At 36.7% G+C, this 18744-nt stretch overlaps 1 protein-coding gene across 2 annotated transcripts in view; it reads left to right on the top strand.

Moving 5' to 3' along the window:
• Positions 1 to 17151, top strand: part of LOC103697951 (serine carboxypeptidase-like 18) — a 47348-nt gene extending 30197 nt beyond the window's left edge. For both annotated transcript variants that reach the window (XM_039121407.1, XM_039121406.1), the window contains 4 exons: positions 16092 to 16210; positions 16311 to 16424; positions 16540 to 16585; positions 16702 to 17151. In XM_039121407.1, coding sequence (XP_038977335.1) covers positions 16092 to 16210; positions 16311 to 16424; positions 16540 to 16585; positions 16702 to 16785 — 363 coding nt within the window. In that variant the 3' untranslated portion in view covers positions 16786 to 17151. The remainder of the gene's footprint in view (positions 1 to 16091; positions 16211 to 16310; positions 16425 to 16539; positions 16586 to 16701) is intronic.
• Positions 17152 to 18744: the final 1593 nt, after the last annotated feature.

Here is an 18744-nt window from a genome sequence, read left to right as displayed (position 1 = left end):
TCTGAAAGGCTCATCACCTGAGTCGATATCATATCAGCCATCCTACTCCACTACTCATCCGTGAAACTAGTAGGTGCTGATGATGAAGGTCCTGCCTCTATATGTGAAGATGGATGCTCCACAGGTATCTTAGGCTCTGGGATGAAATCTCTGGGCTCTGGTAATTCAGGCTTAGCTGCCTGTCTCTCCGGCTCTGGCCCTACAGCTCTGCGTACCCATTGACCCTCCAACTTCTGGTACCCCATACGATGAAGTGACCTTGCATTGTAGGTGTCAGTGTGCAGCAGTGCTTTGGAGATCTCCCCTTTAGACAAATTTGATACTCTCTAAAGATCAAGATAAGTACCATATCATAGGATAAAGAGGCCTTCGCCCTATACACGGCCTCACATATCTATCTCGTCATCATTGCCGGGAGATTCAGGAGAATGCCCTCAATAACATACTCCATAATCACTAGCTCTCGCTCAGATACATAGTCAAATCTCCTGCTCTTCGGAAATAATATCCGTCCTATGAAATTATGAAGCAGTCTCATCTCCGCTGATAATGAACTAGCAATCAGATTATCAAAATAGTCTAACTCATCTCTCTCCAATACCATCTGCAACGCTCTAACCCTGTCCTCTGATCTATCGGGTATAGCACCCTCACAAGGTAGATGCAATAGGTGACCGAGACTGCTCAGTAAGGATAATCCGGACTCCATGAACGTTGGACTCAATCCCTCCCGAACCAACCCGTAATGATGCATAAAACTCACGAACTAACCTTAGGTAGGTCGGTACATCCAAAGAATAGAGGTACTCCCATCCCTGCTGCTGTATCCATCTACTCAAGCTAAACCCTTCGCGATCCAAAAGTTGAAAATCTATTTTTCTACCTATGGTGATCGGTCTTCCTGCATATTTGGCAAGCAATACCGAAGGGGAAGGAGGTTGGGAAGACTCTACATGTGTTTCAGCTTGTGGAGGAACATCACCTTGCCTTCTATCGTGCTCATCAACCGTAGATGAACGAGTAAGCCTCCTAGCTCTCTTGAACACGGCTCTTTTGGGCCCCATCTTCACCTAATCCTTCCTTACAAATTGATCTACCGGCTTGGGAGAGGGAGGAATAGGGTTTTACCGGTGATTGAAGGTGAATGGAGGAGTGGAAAAGGGTTTTCTAGAGGACCAGGGCTTGTTTGGAAGTGAAAAATACCCAAATGAATGGGATTCGGCCGCCCCTTAAAAGAGGGGGTCCCGCCGTCGAGTCGAGTCGACCAAGGTCTCGGGTTGACTCGAGTTCAGCCCTAAAAAAAAAATTTTAATGATTTTTTTCACTGATCTGATCCTTACCAAATTTTCATGGGTCAACAATGCTCATGAGAAGAAGCTCTAAATTGATCATTTGAGCAATGTTTCAAATCGTATGAGAAGATTTTGGAGATGAGAGGAGTGTATCATGAAACATTTGACCTTCTCTATGCAAATGGGTCATATACCCCTAACTCTTTTCTAAGCATGCAAAATCTATCCTCACTAAAGGGTTTTGTAAATATATTTACCAATTGTTTTTCAGTACATACATGTTCAACATTTATGTTTTCATTTTGTACATGGTCTCTAATAAAGTGATCTAATTTCAATGTGTTTTGTCTTAGAATGTTGAACTGGATTTTTAGGTAAATTGATTGCACTTGTATTATCACATTTTATGGGGATTCTATCAAGTTTAGTTCCATAGTCTTCTAATTTTTGCTTGAGCCATAGTACTTGAGCACAGCAGCTTCCAGCTGCAACATACTCGGCCTCAGTCGTTGATAGTGCAACTAAATTCTACTTTTTGCTGAACCATGAAATTAAGTTAGTAACTAATAATTGACATGTGCCACTAGTGTTTTTTCTATCTAGTTTACATCCAGCAAAATCACATTCAAGTTCAGAATCTACCTCATCGTCATTGGCCATGTAGCAGATTTGGACCGTCTCTTGTTGATCTTCCTCTTCCGAATTTGACTCCTCACTTTCACTCCATTCAGCCATGAGGTTTCTTTTTTTAAGCTTTCTTGCCATCCATTTCAATTCCGGGCAATCTATCTTGAAATGCCCGGGCTTGTTACACTCATAGCAAATTGACATTTCTTTTTTTTTCTTTGTCCTTTTCCTTTTTCTTGCTCGAGTTATCTTCCTTTTATGAAATTTCTTCCCTCTCATAAATTTTCTGAATTTTCTTGCGAGCATAGCCATTCCTTCATCATATTCCTCCTCATCATCAGACTCTGATTCAATTTCCTGTTTTGGCATTATAGACTTCAAGGCAATGGTCTTCTTTTTTTTGACCTCTTCTAAGTTTTGCTTCATGGTCAACTCATGGGTCATGATTGATCCTAGAAGTTCTTCCAATTGTAGTGTATTGAGGTCCTTTGCTTCTTGAATTGCAGTTACCTTGGCCTCCCAAACTCTTGGTAGTGACCTGAGAATTTTTCGCACTAGTTTAGAGTTAGTATAAGACTTTCTTAAGCTCTTTAGTCCATTTATGATTTCCGTGAATCGAGTGAACATTTCAGTTATGGACTCTATTGATTTCATTTTAAACAATTTATACCTATGTACTAATATATTTATTTTTGACTATTTAACCTGATTAGTTCCTTCATGTGTGATCTCTAGTTTATCCCAAATTTCTTTCGCGGAGATGCATGTAGATATTCTATTAAATTTATTTACATCTAATATGCAGTAAAGTACATTAATTATTTTAGCATTTAATTGTGCTAGTTTTCTATCACTATCATTCCAATCCATTTCTGGTTTAGAAATGATTGTGCCCTCTATACTAATTGTGGGTGTATGTGGTCCTCTAGTTATGATATTCCACAAGTCATAATCTAGAGCTTGAATGAATATCCTCATCCTAGCTTTCCAATATGTGTAATTAGTGCCATTAAATAGAGGAGGTCTATTTGTGGATTGCTCCTCGCTCATAGAACATCCTACTTGGGTTGTCATGATCTTTGACTCTTGATCGTGTGATCAACAAATACTATGAGAGCACCTTGCTCTGATACCACTTGTTGCCCAAGGTGACAAGCCAAGAGGGGGGTGAATTGTTTTTTTTTAAATTTTTCAATCCCTTAATTAAATCAATTGATGAGTGAGTGGTTTAGTTAATATTAATTGAGTGCGTGTAGTGAAGTTAGAACAATACACAATACAAACACACAAGAAGTATAGTGGTCCGGTACTCTCCTAAGCACCTACGTCCACTTCCCAAGCGTTTCCTTGGAAATTCACTATAATCTCGCGGATTACAGTTGGATTGTTTTCCAGGCTCACAATCCAAAAGCTTTTACACTTTGGTTTTTCGGGATCACCAAAAACCTATGTTGGTTTTGCGAGCTCACCAACGAACCTTCACCGTTGGTTTTACGGTCTCACCAACAAACCTTACAAAGTAATTAAGAAGAAAGAGTTTGAAACTTGTAGAAGAGCAAATATAATAATTTTACATTAATAGAAGAGATGAGAAAATAGTTATCACTTTAGGATGCTCTTCTCTTCTTTGCCAAGGTTACTTCACTTCACAATGGTTTGGTCGAGCTGTTGAATGCACACTTAGATTGCTCAGTCACCTCCTTTTTGAGACTTAAATGGAGAACCTTGATGAAGGATGTTAGGGCTTGCTTTGACTTGAATGAACTATTGATTTCTTGGCAAAAGATACTTCCTCTGATGAATAGTGTCACTTTAAATACTTGCCCACCTCTATTAGTCACTCCCCATTGGTTAGATTTGAAAAACTATCCGTTACTAGTCGTTGGGAGGTCAAAAAGCACTTCTGGAGAACTAGGCAACTAGCCGTTATGCCCTTGCCCGTGCTGGGGTCGATCGAAACTTTTCTAGGATCGATTCAACTTACTGTTCATCAGACTTGGGGTCGATCCAACTTACTCTGGGGTCGACTCAAACTTTACTGGGGTCGACCCCTGCTACAGTAGGATCGGCCTTCTCAGAAACCACAGAACCTTGCATTTTCGGCTATTTTCACTAGGGTCGACTCAACCTTTCTTGGGGTCGACCCATGCTACAGTGGGGTCGACTCAAGCTCCATTGGGGTCGACCCTCTCAGGGAATCCAGAGACGTGGTTTTTGAGCACATATCTTTGGGGTCGGCTCATGTTCAGTTGGGGTCGGCTCCATTGGGGTCCGCTCAGGTGTTCTTGGGGTCGGCTCCATCTGGGGTCGGCTCAAGGAAATTTGGGGTCGGCCCTTTCAGTATTTTCAGAGAGTTGTTTTCTTGAGGCTTGAAGCTGGGGTCGACTCAAGGTTTTTTGGGGTCGGCTCCTCTCCTGGGGTCGACTCAAAGATATATGGGGTCGACTCCACTTACTGTTGGTCAGTGCCATTTTTGCAGGAGTGTGCCAAATGGTTTCAAGGTGTGCCAGGGTCGACTCCACTTAAGTTGGGGTCGACTCAATCCACATTTTTCTGCATCTTAAGGTTAGACTAATTCATATAATCAATGAAACATATTTCAAGTAATTTTGAGTGTGTTGCCCAAGGTGACAATCCAAGAGGGGGGGTGAATTGGTTTCTTCTATAATATTGGTGTTTTAAAAGTTTTCTTAATTAAGTGCGGTGGATGCTTTCTTAAATTATTTGAATGAGTTAAACTAGAACAAAGATGGAAGATATTGCAAGAATAAACGTAAGCACATGCACAACACAAACACAACAATATATAGTGGTTCGGTGCTCTCCTTAGCACCTACGTCCACTCCCCAAGCGACTCCTTGGGAATTCACTATAATCCCGCGGATTACAGTTGGATTGTTTTCCGGGGTCACAATCCAAAAATCTTTGTTGGTTTTGCGGGCTCACCAACGAACCTATACACTTGGTTTTCCGGGTTCACCAAAAACCTTTGTTGGTTTTACGGGCTCACCAACGAACCTATGTTGGTTTTACGGGCTCACCAACGAACCTTTACACTTTGGTTTTCCGGGCTCACCAAAAACCTATCCCGTTGGTTTTGCGGGCTAACCAACCAACCTTTACAAATAGTTTGACAAACAAAAAGAAAGATTCAAACTCCTAAATGAGCAAATGTAACAATATTAACTACAAAGAAGAGTTAGAAAATATTTATCGCTTTGAAGTGGCTTCTCTCTTCTTTGTCAAGGATGCTTCACTCTTCAAGGGAGGATGGAGCTCTTGATGACTCTTTGAATCTGCTCAACCTCTTTCTTTGATTCTTGAATGAAGCTCTTGAATGAAGAAGATTAGGGCACTTTTGTTTTCTTGTGTACTCTTTGATATTCCTTGCAAAAGTGCTTCTCTCTGATGAATAGTGCCCCTTTAAATAGTTTCCAACCTTCCTTGGACAAGCCCCGATGGTCAGATTTGAAAAACTAGCCGTTACTCACCTTGGGAAGGACAAAAAGTACATCTGCAGAACTAGCCGTTACTGTTCAGCCCGTGTTTGGGTCGGCTCAACCTGTCCTTGGGTCGACCCAACTTTGCCTTGGGTCGACTCAAACATTCCTTGGGTCGACCCTCTCAGAAACCACAGAAACCTCAATTTCAGCCTTCCTTCCCATGGGTCGACCCAACCATTCTTTGGGTCGACTCAAAGTTCACTTGGGTCGACTCAACTTCTTCTTGGGTCGACCCTCTCAGTAATTCCAGAGAACCATTTTCTGTCTGTCTTTCTGTCTTGCCTTTGGGTCGACCCTCTCAGGGTTTGGGTCGACTCAAGCTTGGGTCGACTCAACCACTGTGTGGGTCGACCCTCTCAGTAAATCCAGAGAGCATTCTTCTGTTGTGTTTTGAGGTTCTTTGGAGGTTGGGTCGACTCATGCTTACCTTGGGTCGACCCAACTCACTGTTCATTTGTGCCATTTTTGCAGGAGTGTGCCAGATGACTTCTTGATGTACCGGGGTCGACCCAATCAACCTGTGGGTCGACTCAAACCACACTTTGCTGCATTCTCAAGGTTAGATTCATCCAAATGAACAAGGCCATTTATCCATTTTCAATTAAACAAATATACTGAGAGTAATGAACTTATAAATGAAGTATCAATTTAACTTATAGCATGCTCTAGATAATTGCTTGTTAATCATCAAAATAACACTATCATCCTCAATCTCCCCCTTTTTGATGATTACAAAATAAAGAGTATAAGCCTATTGATACTTGTCTTTAAAATCAGTTTATAAAAGGGATTAAACTGCTGAATTTCAGCTTTTCATATATACTTGTGAAATCTCTCCCTATATCATTTAAATGTTGCCAATTTGACTCTTTGAATTGCTCCCCCTTTCATTTATAATTCATTAGCGATGAAACTTCAAAAATTTGAGATAAAACATGAGTTTCAGATTATGTATCGAGGTATGAAAGGTGCATGCCAAATTCTGAAATTATGTGTGCCAAATTCTGAAATTTGATATAAATTTTTGAGTTGATCATTTTCATTGTTGCAAATTGCTCCCCCTTGGATGTATATGCTTTCCTATATGATTTTCTATTTGTTTTACAAATTATTTCTCTTTCTTTCTTTACTTCTCCTCTTATTACTCTTTCTTTACTTCTCCCCCTTTTTGTTACTCTATTTACTCTAAAGATATCTTTACTTCTCCCCTATTACTCTTTCTTTACTTCTTCCCCTTTTTGTTATCATCAAATAGGTACATGGGAAAAGATGCAATAAATACCAAACTTCAAACTTCATTGATCAAAATAGGAACATTTTAGTATATCAAAAGCAAAAGCAAATACAATATTCCTCAATCAAAGTTTAAAGATGCATGATAACCACCAAATACATATGAGAACTAGATACATATCCTAGTCTCTAAACAAGATCGTGAGACTCTCCCGGATCGCTTGGCTACGGCTCTCTCGGGTCCCATTTCTCCAAGATCTTGAAGTAATCTACTGTTTGGAGATGATTGGAGAAGATTTGAGAGTGGAAAATAAGGTTTTCGGAAGAGGACAAAGGGTAAACAGTGTCCTAGATAGCTCACGGGTCCCCCTTTTAACAGTGGGATCCCGACGTTGGGTCGACTCAAGAAACTTCTTGGGTCGACTCAACGTTGGGTCGACCCTATTCTGGGTTGGGTTGACCCAAGTGCAGAATTTTTCTTTTCTCTTCCTTTTTGCTTCTAAAAATTTTTCTTGCTTCCAATCCTTATAAATTCTTTCTGGGACAATGATACATGAGTAAGGAATCTATAGATAACAAGTTTGACTCATGTTTCATGGATTTTTAGAAATTGGAGGAATGTATCATGAGACTACTTGCTCCCTTTTATATTTCTTCAATAAAAAGGATCACATATACCTAATTCTCTCCTTAGCGTGCAGAATCTATCTTCACTCAAAGGTTTTGTGAATATGTCGGCTAATTATTTTTCAGTGCATATATGCTCAATACATATGTTTCCATTTTGCACATGATCCCTAATAAAATCATATCTTATTTCTATGTGTTTGGCTTTAGGAATGAGATATTTAGGATATAAGCCAAAAGTGATCTCTAAATGTAGATTCCAAAGATAGTTTTGAAATCAAGTGTAGATGGAATCTTTTTCAAGTTATTTCAAGGAGTATCAAGAATAATATTCAAAGAAAGCACGAATGAAACTTCAATACCTTTTTTTTTTTAATATATTAAGTATATAGCAACATGAGTGCAATCTAATTAATTTTTAGAGTATAGTATAAGAGCAGATAAAGATCAAAACTTATATACTCGAAAAACATAAGATTATGTTGAATCCTTAATTCTTAATGGCTTCAAAGTTCTTTCATGATATAAAAGTATTGGAGCATAGATACCAAAATATGAATTTATGCAATGTAGGATACATAAAATTCAGGGTTTTGAAAGTTCTTTGAAAGCTCTCTTAAAGACTTTCTTTTACTCCTTTAAAGATCATATCATCAAAATCAATTAAAATGAATTGGCTCATGATTGAAATACTAAAGTGCAAGCCAATAAGAGCTCATTAGTAGATTCCAAAGTAAATTTCCAATACTAAGACAAATGGAATCCTTTTCACTTAGTTTTCAAAACAAGTGATTTACCAATTAAGTACAGATGAAAATCCAACTTTCAAAAGATATTCAATGAGGCACAAAGTTTAATACCACTTTACATTTAGTATTCTTTCTCTCATCTTTAGTTGTGAATTTACATGATTAAGTTCTATATGATCTCTCCCCCTGAAATTTTCTTTCTCCCCCTTAATTAATCATTCCATTTGAGAGTTTTAGAATTTGTTCAATAAAATTGTCAATCTCGAAAATATATTTTATTTTCATAAGACTCAAGGTTTGAGATAAGACAACCTTTATAGAACTCATCTCAAGGTATAAACTTATTATATAATTAAAGCAAGTCTTGCAATATAAGGAGGTTCATCAAAATCAATCCATAAAATTCAAGGTATGCATCAAATTAAAGTAACTTTAGGATAAGATACTGAATATCTAAAGCTCCCCCTTAAAAGATGCATTCTTCTTTAATTATTCTTATCTTTTGTTGAATTTCAGATTTTAATAATAAACGTGAATAAAACTGAAACTTTATGATATCAAGAATGTAGAGTGATCTAGAATTATTCAAAATTTATAGCAATCACTCTTTTTAATCTTTTAAGAACAAGTTATGCTTCCTCTTAATTTTTGAGAAAATGTACTGAAATATTAATCAGAAAATGATTCATTTGAAGCTCAAATTCTTTCAAAAGCATTTACATTTTCTTTCTTTTAAGAATCATTTGAGTGAGCTGAAATATTTCTAGACTTAAGATCATTCACTCTTTTAATAATATATATATACATATATATTTTGATGGAAGTCTTTAATAATGTAGGAGAGGAAAAACATATAGATGATCATTGAAGTATATATATTTATAGAACTCAATTTCTTAATCAAAGTTTTTCAGCAATGTATATATGAAGCACAATAAATCTTTTCAATATCAAAATAAAATCATATATTAAAAATATTTGTTTGCAATCAAGATCATCGAAAGACACATCATTCATACCAATATTAGTACACTTTGAAGATAAGAAATGATATGTTTCAGATGCGTATCGGGGCAAGCAATCAAGGCATCAGAATTATTCTATTTTTCTTAAGCTGTAGTTTTATCTAGAAATTCATATTGAGTTTAAGCTTTTATACAAAATCAGATTCTGAATTTCATAAAGATTCTCAAGGAGGCTTTCAAAGTTGTAATTTGAGATATGTATCTTCACATTGTAGCTCATCTTAAATCATTACGATTGAAAACACATATTTCAAACATATAAGAGCATATTCAGAATATTCGTATTTATGTTGAGTTTTGGTATGAATTTGAACATTATATACCAAAGTTAGGCAAGTTGAAGGATAAAACAAAATCAATTCATTTTGCCTAAATAGAGATATCCTTCTCTTTTCCTTTTTACAAATTTATTCAACTTTCAGATTTTAAAGATGATTGTGAACGACAATTCTGAAATTTCTTTTCAATAATACCAAATAAAAATTTTATGTAGTATTTCAAACATTCAATCAAATTGTCCAAGCATGGAGCATTACAAAATATTGAGAACCCATAATTCAAGACATCATGCCATATGCAAAATATATTATGTGTTAAGTCATGCATTAAAATATTAAGAGCAAGCATGTCAATGATCAAAATCAATTCTTTTCAAATAAACTCCTCCTATTTAAATATAATCTTGTACTGATTTCATCCTTAAAGTGTGTTTTTAAGTGATTAAAAATTTGACTTGATTCTTCTTATATACTTTCATTTTTACCTTCTTATGCTCTATACTCTATTTGCTCCCTATCCGGTGGAGTTGGAAGGGGCACGAGGTACTACCACTAGCCTCCCTCTTGTGCCGTCCCTAATATACCCTACACCGAATAGTTGGGTCAAATAGTGCCGGGTACTACCACTAGCCTCCCCATTGGCACCATCCCTATAATGAGCAATGTAGAAATGTTAAACTGTTCTCTTTAGCAACAAGATATTCACTCCAAACTCTCCCTATTTAAATATAATTAATTACGAATTTTATCCCTTCCAAAAGAATGTTCACACAAGTCTCACAAATATGCTGAATATATTATGCTTGCGCTGCTTTTACTTAAGATTGGAGTATTTGCCTTTACTTAGATTTTACTTTCCTTGAATAATTGTTCATTTTCTTTTCTTTATCTCTCCCTCTTTTTGTTATTCTCAAGTAATTTACATGAAAGAGCAGAATAAAGAATTAATCTAATATGCTGCATATAAATGTATATCATGCAAACAGCATTTTCATTATGCCCAATGATTCATAGCTTATCACAAGTTATTTTGAATTAGAGATTTGAGGCATAAACTTGTGTATTTCATGGTTATGCATTATATAGGAAAAAGTAAACTTCAATTTAATCACACCATTAAACAATTATCACTAGCATGAGAATGAAGCATGATATCAAGATGATTAGCAATTAAAGGTTTAATCATGCTACCATATAATTTCAGACTATTAATTTTGCTCAACTAACTCACAAGAGAAGAGTTTAGATTACCAGTACATTTAGCATTCTTCAAGCCAAATACCTTTTAGATTCTTTACACCCTTAGCTGAAGAAAATCTTCCTCTTTTTTTGTTTCCAAGGGAATGTTTATTGTATCTTTCATCGAGGTGTCCTTCAAGTTGAAATTTCTTGCTCACAAATCCTGTATCATTAGCAAAATCTTTTTCTTTTCTTGAAGGCAATTCATTAGGTTCTCTAGGATACAAAAACATTCATACAACATATCTCTTAACTAGATGACTCAACATGAGACATGACAATAATTGAATTTGAGTCACTTTACTCAAGAGATTGCCTAAATATAAGCAAGCACAAGTCACTTGAACTGAAGGGATAACTTTATTAAATAATATGGTTCAAGGACACCCATGTGAGGCAATAAGAAGATTTATCAAAGTCAAACCAATTTCTTATTTTCAAAAGCAATTTAGCTTAGATTCTATTTGCTTAAGATAATTATCAATAAGATATACCAGTTAAGTTTTAATCAAATTATCTTAAGTAGTTGTTTCTATCAAAATTCAGATTGTTACATAGAATCAAAGTGATAAACTATATTCTCAATAAAAGATCTAGTTTATTTTTCTAGATGACATACATAGCAAACTTTGACCTTGCGAAAATTAATCTAAGTGAACCAATGACAAGGACTTTTGAGATTAAGTCCATACTAGTATGAGTTGATTTTATATGCCAAAAGTGGTTTCTTTAATCTTGGTATTCATAGTGCATATATTTAAAGGCATACCAAGTATACATTCTCATGTCTATGATCAATAAGATAATACCATTGATAAAAACTCTTAATCAAGCATATAGAGAATTCATAGAGTTATTCTTAATAAATTGATTAATCATTTAGCAACTTATCCAGCAGTAAGTAAGGCATACTATAAAATGAAGTGATTTGATTATATTTTTTAAAAATATTACCTATATCACAAAATTGATTAATACCTCCAATTTATGTTTTAATTAGATACTAAGGCAAAGAGAATGATGAGATGCAAGGATTACTAATTTCATTATTCTTTTCATTTCAATTATTTTTCTAAAGTATATTTTAAGTTTCATTCTTTAATATATGTCTAGAGCACCCAATTTCTAAATTAGCATCTTTTGTTGGAGCCTTGAGTGCTAGACACACCTACAGAAAATATTCAGATTTTCAACTTAGGAACCCAAGCTCTTTTGGGTCCTTGTAGGCTAGCTATTATTGTTCCTTTTGGAACCCATATTTTCTTAATGGCTATTTTGTCCATAGGCTTGCAGATTTTAGGATTATAAGGAATGTATTTCTGCATACTCTTATTAAATTTAACAAACATCGATTTAATATAAGTAGATGATGGATTTTTAATTTTCTGTTTTTGTTCATTAGGTTCATCAGATAAATTAGAATCCGTTTTAGGATAGATAGTGGAGGATTTAACACATATATCATTAAGGGATTTTTGTGTGTACCAAGATTGATATCCTAATCCAGCCTTTTCAAATTCAACTCTTTGATTATTTATCATTAAGTTCAGTTTTTCAGAGCTGATAGTAAATTTTTCAACTATAGGCTTAAATTTGTTAACTTCTTTAGTTAGCCTTTCATTGTCTTCTGAAAGTAATTTATTATTTTTCTGAGTTATATCATAGCTTTCAGCAAGAGATAGATTTTTCTGATTTAGCTTTTTATTCTTTAAACTAAGCTTCTTATATTCTAGGTATAAATCAGAAAAAGCATCATGAAGTTCATCAAATGTAAAATCAGATTGAGCTTCAGTATGTACTTGATTTTTGAATGAGAAATCACTTTGTGTTCGAGTACATACCTCATCTTCATGTGCTACAAAGCATAGATTTTTAGTTTCAGTTTGATGCTCTTCTTCTTCGGAACTAGTTTCAAATTCACTAGAAACGTTAGTGCATTCATATTTAACTTCAAGCATATTCCATATTTCCTTAGCAGTTATGCAAAAAGATATGCTATTAAGTTCACTATCATCCAATGCACAATATAGAATATTCATGGCTTTTGCATTTTGCTGAGCCATTTTCTTATCATGATTAGCATTTGTATGTAGCCCATTGACTATGATACTCCATAAATCGTAGTCATGTGCTTGAATGAAAATGCGCATGCGTGCTTTCCAATATATGTAGTTTATACCATCAAATAGTGGAGGTCTATCAATTAATTGTCCCTCACTCATAGAACATCCCACTTGGGTTGTCATGATCTTTAACTCTTGATTGTGAGATCAATGAGTACTATTAGAGCACCTTGCTCTGATACCACTTGTTGCCCAAGGTGACAATCCAAGAGGGGGGGTGAATTGGTTTCTTCTATAATATTGGTGTTTTAAAAGTTTTCTTAATTAAGTGCGGTGGATGCTTTCTTAAATTATTTGAATGAGTTAAACTAGAACAAAGATGGAAGATATTGCAAGAATAAACGTAAGCACATGCACAACACAAACACAACAATATATAGTGGTTCGGTGCTCTCCTTAGCACCTACGTCCACTCCCCAAGCGACTTCTTGGGAATTCACTATAATCCCGCGGATTACAGTTGGATTGTTTTCCGGGGTCACAATCCAAAAACCTTTGTTGGTTTTGCGGGCTCACCAACGAACCTATACACTTGGTTTTCCGGGTTCACCAAAAACCTTTGTTGGTTTTACGGGCTCACCAACGAACCTATGTTGGTTTTACGGGCTCACCAACGAACCTTTACACTTTGGTTTTCCGGGCTCACCAAAAACCTATCCCGTTGGTTTTGCGGGCTAACCAACCAACCTTTACAAATAGTTTGACAAACAAAAAGAAAGATTCAAACTCCTAAATGAGCAAATGTAACAATATTAACTACAAAGAAGAGTTAGAAAATATTTATCGCTTTGAAGTGGCTTCTCTCTTCTTTGTCAAGGATGCTTCACTCTTCAAGGGAGGATGGAGCTCTTGATGACTCTTTGAATCTGCTCAACCTCTTTCTTTGATTCTTGAATGAAGCTCTTGAATGAAGAAGATTAGGGCACTTTTGTTTTCTTGTGTACTCTTTGATATTCCTTGCAAAAGTGCTTCTCTCTGATGAATAGTGCCCCTTTAAATAGTTTCCAACCTTCCTTGGACAAGCCCCAATGGTCAGATTTGAAAAACTAGCCGTTACTCACCTTGGGAAGGACAAAAAGTACATCTGCAGAACTAGCCGTTACTGTTCAGCCTGTGTTTGGGTCGGCTCAACCTGTCCTTGGGTCGACCCAACTTTGCCTTGGGTCGACTCAAACATTCCTTGGGTCGACCCTCTCAGAAACCACAGAAACCTCAATTTCAGCCTTCCTTCCCATGGGTCGACCCAACCATTCTTTGGGTCGACTCAAAGTTCACTTGGGTCGACTCAACTTCTTCTTGGGTCGACCCTCTCAGTAATTCCAGAGAACCATTTTCTGTCTGTCTTTCTGTCTTGCCTTTGGGTCGACCCTCTCAGGGTTTGGGTCGACTCAAGCTTGGGTCGACTCAACCACTGTGTGGGTCGACCCTCTCAGTAAATCCAGAGAGCATTCTTCTGTTGTGTTTTGAGGTTCTTTGGAGGTTGGGTCGACTCATGCTTACCTTGGGTCGACCCAACTCACTGTTCATTTGTGCCATTTTTGCAGGAGTGTGCCAGATGACTTCTTGATGTACCGGGGTCGACCCAATCAACCTGTGGGTCGACTCAAACCACACTTTGCTGCATTCTCAAGGTTAGATTCATCCAAAAGGCCATTTATCCATTTTCAATTAAACAAATATACTGAGAGTAATGAACTTATAAATGAAGTATCAATTTAACTTATAGCATGCTCTAGATAATTGCTTGTTAATCATCAAAATAACACTATCATCCTCAGAGTGTATCCCACGATAGAGCTACATACCCTTAACAATGAAAATTACTGTTTTGCCCTTAAGAGTATATCTCACTTGAAACTTTACTTAATTAGATTTAGGAGTTCTCTATTACTTGTCTACTACAGATTTTATCTCGTTGTTAATCATTGAAAAACGTCTTGATCTCATTCTCTTGATGTATCATGAATGTATCGAGGGTGTCGTATTCATTAGTGATGTATCACGTTATACTATTTTATTAATTTGATATTCCCTCAATGGTTGTGTTAATCATCGAAGTAACACTATTATTCTCAAAAGTTGTTTTAACTGTATCAGGAAAGCGTATCAAAAATGTTTCAATTCTTTCTTCCTTTGATACTTATGTACTAGATCATTTGACATGCTTAGGTTTAAAGCATTAGTACAACAATAGGACCTCAATGGCTTTGTAAATATCAAAATCACACTAGGGTCAACAAAGGTAAAGAAGGCATGAGAGACCTTTGCCTCCCCACCAATATTAGGGCGGTGCAAACCCCGAACCGAGTGCAATTAGGTAGTTCTGCTTGGATCAAGTCGGTTTAGGCCGATTTGAGCTTGTACCGAGCCAACTGCATATCCCAACCTAGTAATCACTAGTATGGGTTGGTATACCCTAACCCAAGCAGTTCGGCCATTCTGCTAGCAAGAAACTTCTCTTTCCCCTTCAAAGCCATAGTTAACCCTAAGTAAGAATAGCTTTCATCTTAGCCATTACAAATTAAAATCATTTGACCAATCAAATTTCTCTATTTCAAACCTTAGTGTCATCTTGAAACCCTATATCAATCTTTGATATTAGTATATTATACAAAGATGATCATAGAAAGCTTTACTAATGGTAGAGAAAGTATAGAGGAGAAACCCAATTAGAAAAGCTCTCAATCTCATGGGCTCTCAAAAGCCCAAAAACAAAAGTTCCATCCAAAAAGCCCTTGGACTGGCAAAATAAATACATGTATGGACACCTTAAAAATATGGGTTGGGGGCTCCAGCCCTGAGTCCCCAAATGGCCCTGGACCCCCAACTGGGCCCATCTATCATGAGAAAATTGTGGCCTATACTAGTAGGAAGTAGTTAGCATAAAAAAGGCACACATTGTGAATTATGTTTTGAGGGAGCATGCATTGTGAATTATGAAGGAAAAAAGAAAGATGTTGGAAGAAACAAGCACTTATCTCTAATTATGTGTTCAATAATATAAATGTCACGCATCTCTAATTATGTGTTCAATAATATAAATGTATCCGTAATTGACTTGTTGCATTAATGTCATCCTCTCCAACATTGGTTTTATGGGGAAGATATGTCACCTTATGTGCCAATTAGGTTTCTTTTTTTCGATGGGAACCTGCCATCAGTTTTGTTTGTGATTTATAGAAAGTTAGAATGCAATTGGCAGCTTGTTGTGAATAGTATTCAAAATAAAAAGTTAAAATAGAGAAGATAAAAAATAGATAAGTTGGCACATCCAAGTTAGAGGTTACGGCTTCTACCTTAATGTTTATAAAGGTCAATTGTTTGTTCTTTAATTTCTATGGCCTCTAGTGATTATCACCAGAAATCTAACCCCTAACAATGATGACATGAAGCAGGGAACAGTGAGAGAATGGCAGAGGTGTAATCTTGACTTACCTTATACAAAAGACATCCCAAATAATATAAATTATCATCTTAGCATCACCAGTAAAGGTTATCGTGCTCTCGTATACAGGTGAACCCCTGAGCATACCTTTACTCTTATCATCATCTATTGTAATTGTGGTATCGTGCTGTACTCTCTAATGTATCACATGCCCTTTTTGTTCACATAGTGGGGATCATGACTTGGTGGTACCTTTTCTGGGCACACAAGCATGGACTAGATCTCTCAATTTCTCTGTTGTGGATGAGTGGAGATCATGGCATGTTGGTGGCCATATTGCCGGGTGAGCTTCTTACTAGTGTCAGAATTCTTATGTGATCTGATCTTCTCTATGATTTGGATTGTACCATCTTACCATGAGTTCATTCTGATTGGGCCCTGTCTTGTTGGTTTCTTAGATACACAACAACATATTCCAACAATTTAACATTTGCAACTGTAAGGGTAAGGCATTTTTTTATTATTATATTAAAAACCATTTGTCTCTTGTACCCGAAAAACAAAATCATTTGTCTCTCAGGAAGAGGTTTTATTCAGAGATATTTTATTTGTTTATCTAGGGTGCTGGTCACACAGCTCCAGAGTACAAGCCTGAGGAATGTTTTGCTATGGTCCAAAGGTGGATTTCTAGCAGGCCTCTCTGATCTACTGCCCTCATGTTGCGATGCAGAACTAAGCAAATACACGCGAAATGCTGCCGTCTTGTTTGTTGGATGTACTTATTCCAGTTAAAGAACTTGTTGGGTTTGGTTTATGAAAGATGTTCTCGGTTATCGTCTTTTAATTGGGCGTTCGCAAATTAACAGAAAAAAAATCTTATTTTTTGATGCTGGAACTTGTTTTATTTGATGGAGCAGTCAACAAGGATAGACCTCACTTGTAAATTTCCGTTACCTCAATGAAACTTGGATGGGTTTCGGTCCCTTTTCTCAAGGAAAAAAAGGACGAAAAAGATTTAATGTTTGTTCAATTGATTTTAACATCATTACGAGGTTAAATTTGGGTGCTTTAATACTTCTTTGATGCCTATGTATTTTTTTATCAACTTTTAATATGGCCGATGGAATCTAAATATTTTCCATCACAATTACTGCTGTATCAAAAAGTAGACTGAACGTGATTATCCATACGTGAGGAATGTATAGTTCAAAAAGCACAGTTGCTATTTTGATGAAGGTTTCTTTGTAAATGTACAGTTTGCTATTTTGATGAAGGTTTCCTTGTTCCGTTTGGGCTGTATCATTGGCAGGAAAGAATGACTGATCTTCTTTCACATGTCTACGGTTGGATCGTGTCTCAGAGATCTCAAAGCTCTCTAAATTTCTTCATCCATTCGCTTGCGCAGATCTCAAAATGGCCATGGTGCGATCTGATGGTGGATTCATGCGAATGAAGGGGAATTCTTTTTTCACGCCAAAGATACAACCCTTCTATTGACAGTTGAACTCACTGCTTACTTCAAGGATAGGGTGGATTTTGTTGAGCTTTATTCTATGTCATCCGGCATAACAATTTTTCCCCCATTGCAATAAGGGAAATGGGAGAAGGGGGAGATTTTTGTTTTTTGTTTTTGAGTAAAAAATGGAGGGCCGAAGTCCACCAAACTTACTAGGGAGAGAGGAGTACAGTGGCCAGGAGATTTCAGCGGAAACATTTTCTACACTTGCTTCTACCCAGGATAGAAGTATTCCAAAAGGTCGAATGGATGTAGTTCCCAAAAGTATTCCTTTTTTTCCTCTTAATCCAGATTAAAGAAATTTTGGAATCAATTAGGGCCGAATAGTAGGTTTTGGTCAACCTAGGCTGGTTGCGGTCAGGTATTTGAGCGTTACTAGTTTTGATGCTGGACCATGATGATGAAGTATGATGCCTTATAGCCAAACACGAGGCTTTCTAAAGATGTTCTCTTTGTGATCCCATATGAATGCGTCAAAGCTTACATTTTTAAAAAAAATTTGGGAGCACAACCATGGCATTGATAAAATGAAATGATTAGCAAATAAATAAGGAGCCAGAAAAAACATACAAATAAAAAAAAGAAGGAAGAAGAGAGGAGAATAGGAGGAGATCCTAACACCTACTAACATCAAAGCCTGGCCCAATAGAACCTAATCCACAAGATATAATCTTTAACTGTATTAATTCAAACGGCAAAAGCTTATCGGAATGCTGCTCCATGGGACTTGGTTCAAAACTAACGGTTGTCTTCAGACATGATTACAGTTGTATCCTTCGCAGGAAAGAGCGATTCACCTTCACTCCGCTTCACCGTTGGATCACCCACCGCACAACTCTCAAAGCGAGCAGTGGATGATCCACGGGTGGATGAGCGCAAAGAGTAGTAAATTCTAGTCATCAAAGAATCCAACTACGTTCCCACTGGGGGTGGCGATCATGATTGTTCATTCTCCGGTGGACCGCTGCAGCTTGGATCTCAACATCTTTCTCCGCCCTCCTTTCAATTCTTCCGGTCCCAAATGCAAGCCCATTTGGCATCCTTAGGGTATATTATCATTCTGTCCTCCCTCTCCCCACTGTTTTTTCTTTTTTTACCAATCCATTTATTTCTGTATGTTATTTCATGTTTTGCTTGATTTCTTATA

The sequence above is a fragment of the Phoenix dactylifera genome, unplaced genomic scaffold, assembly GCF_009389715.1.
Source record: "Phoenix dactylifera cultivar Barhee BC4 unplaced genomic scaffold, palm_55x_up_171113_PBpolish2nd_filt_p 001063F, whole genome shotgun sequence".
NCBI lineage: Eukaryota > Viridiplantae > Streptophyta > Magnoliopsida > Arecales > Arecaceae > Phoenix > Phoenix dactylifera.
The sequence above is the reverse complement of the archived record's forward strand: the minus strand, read 5'-3'. Positions and strand labels throughout refer to the sequence as shown.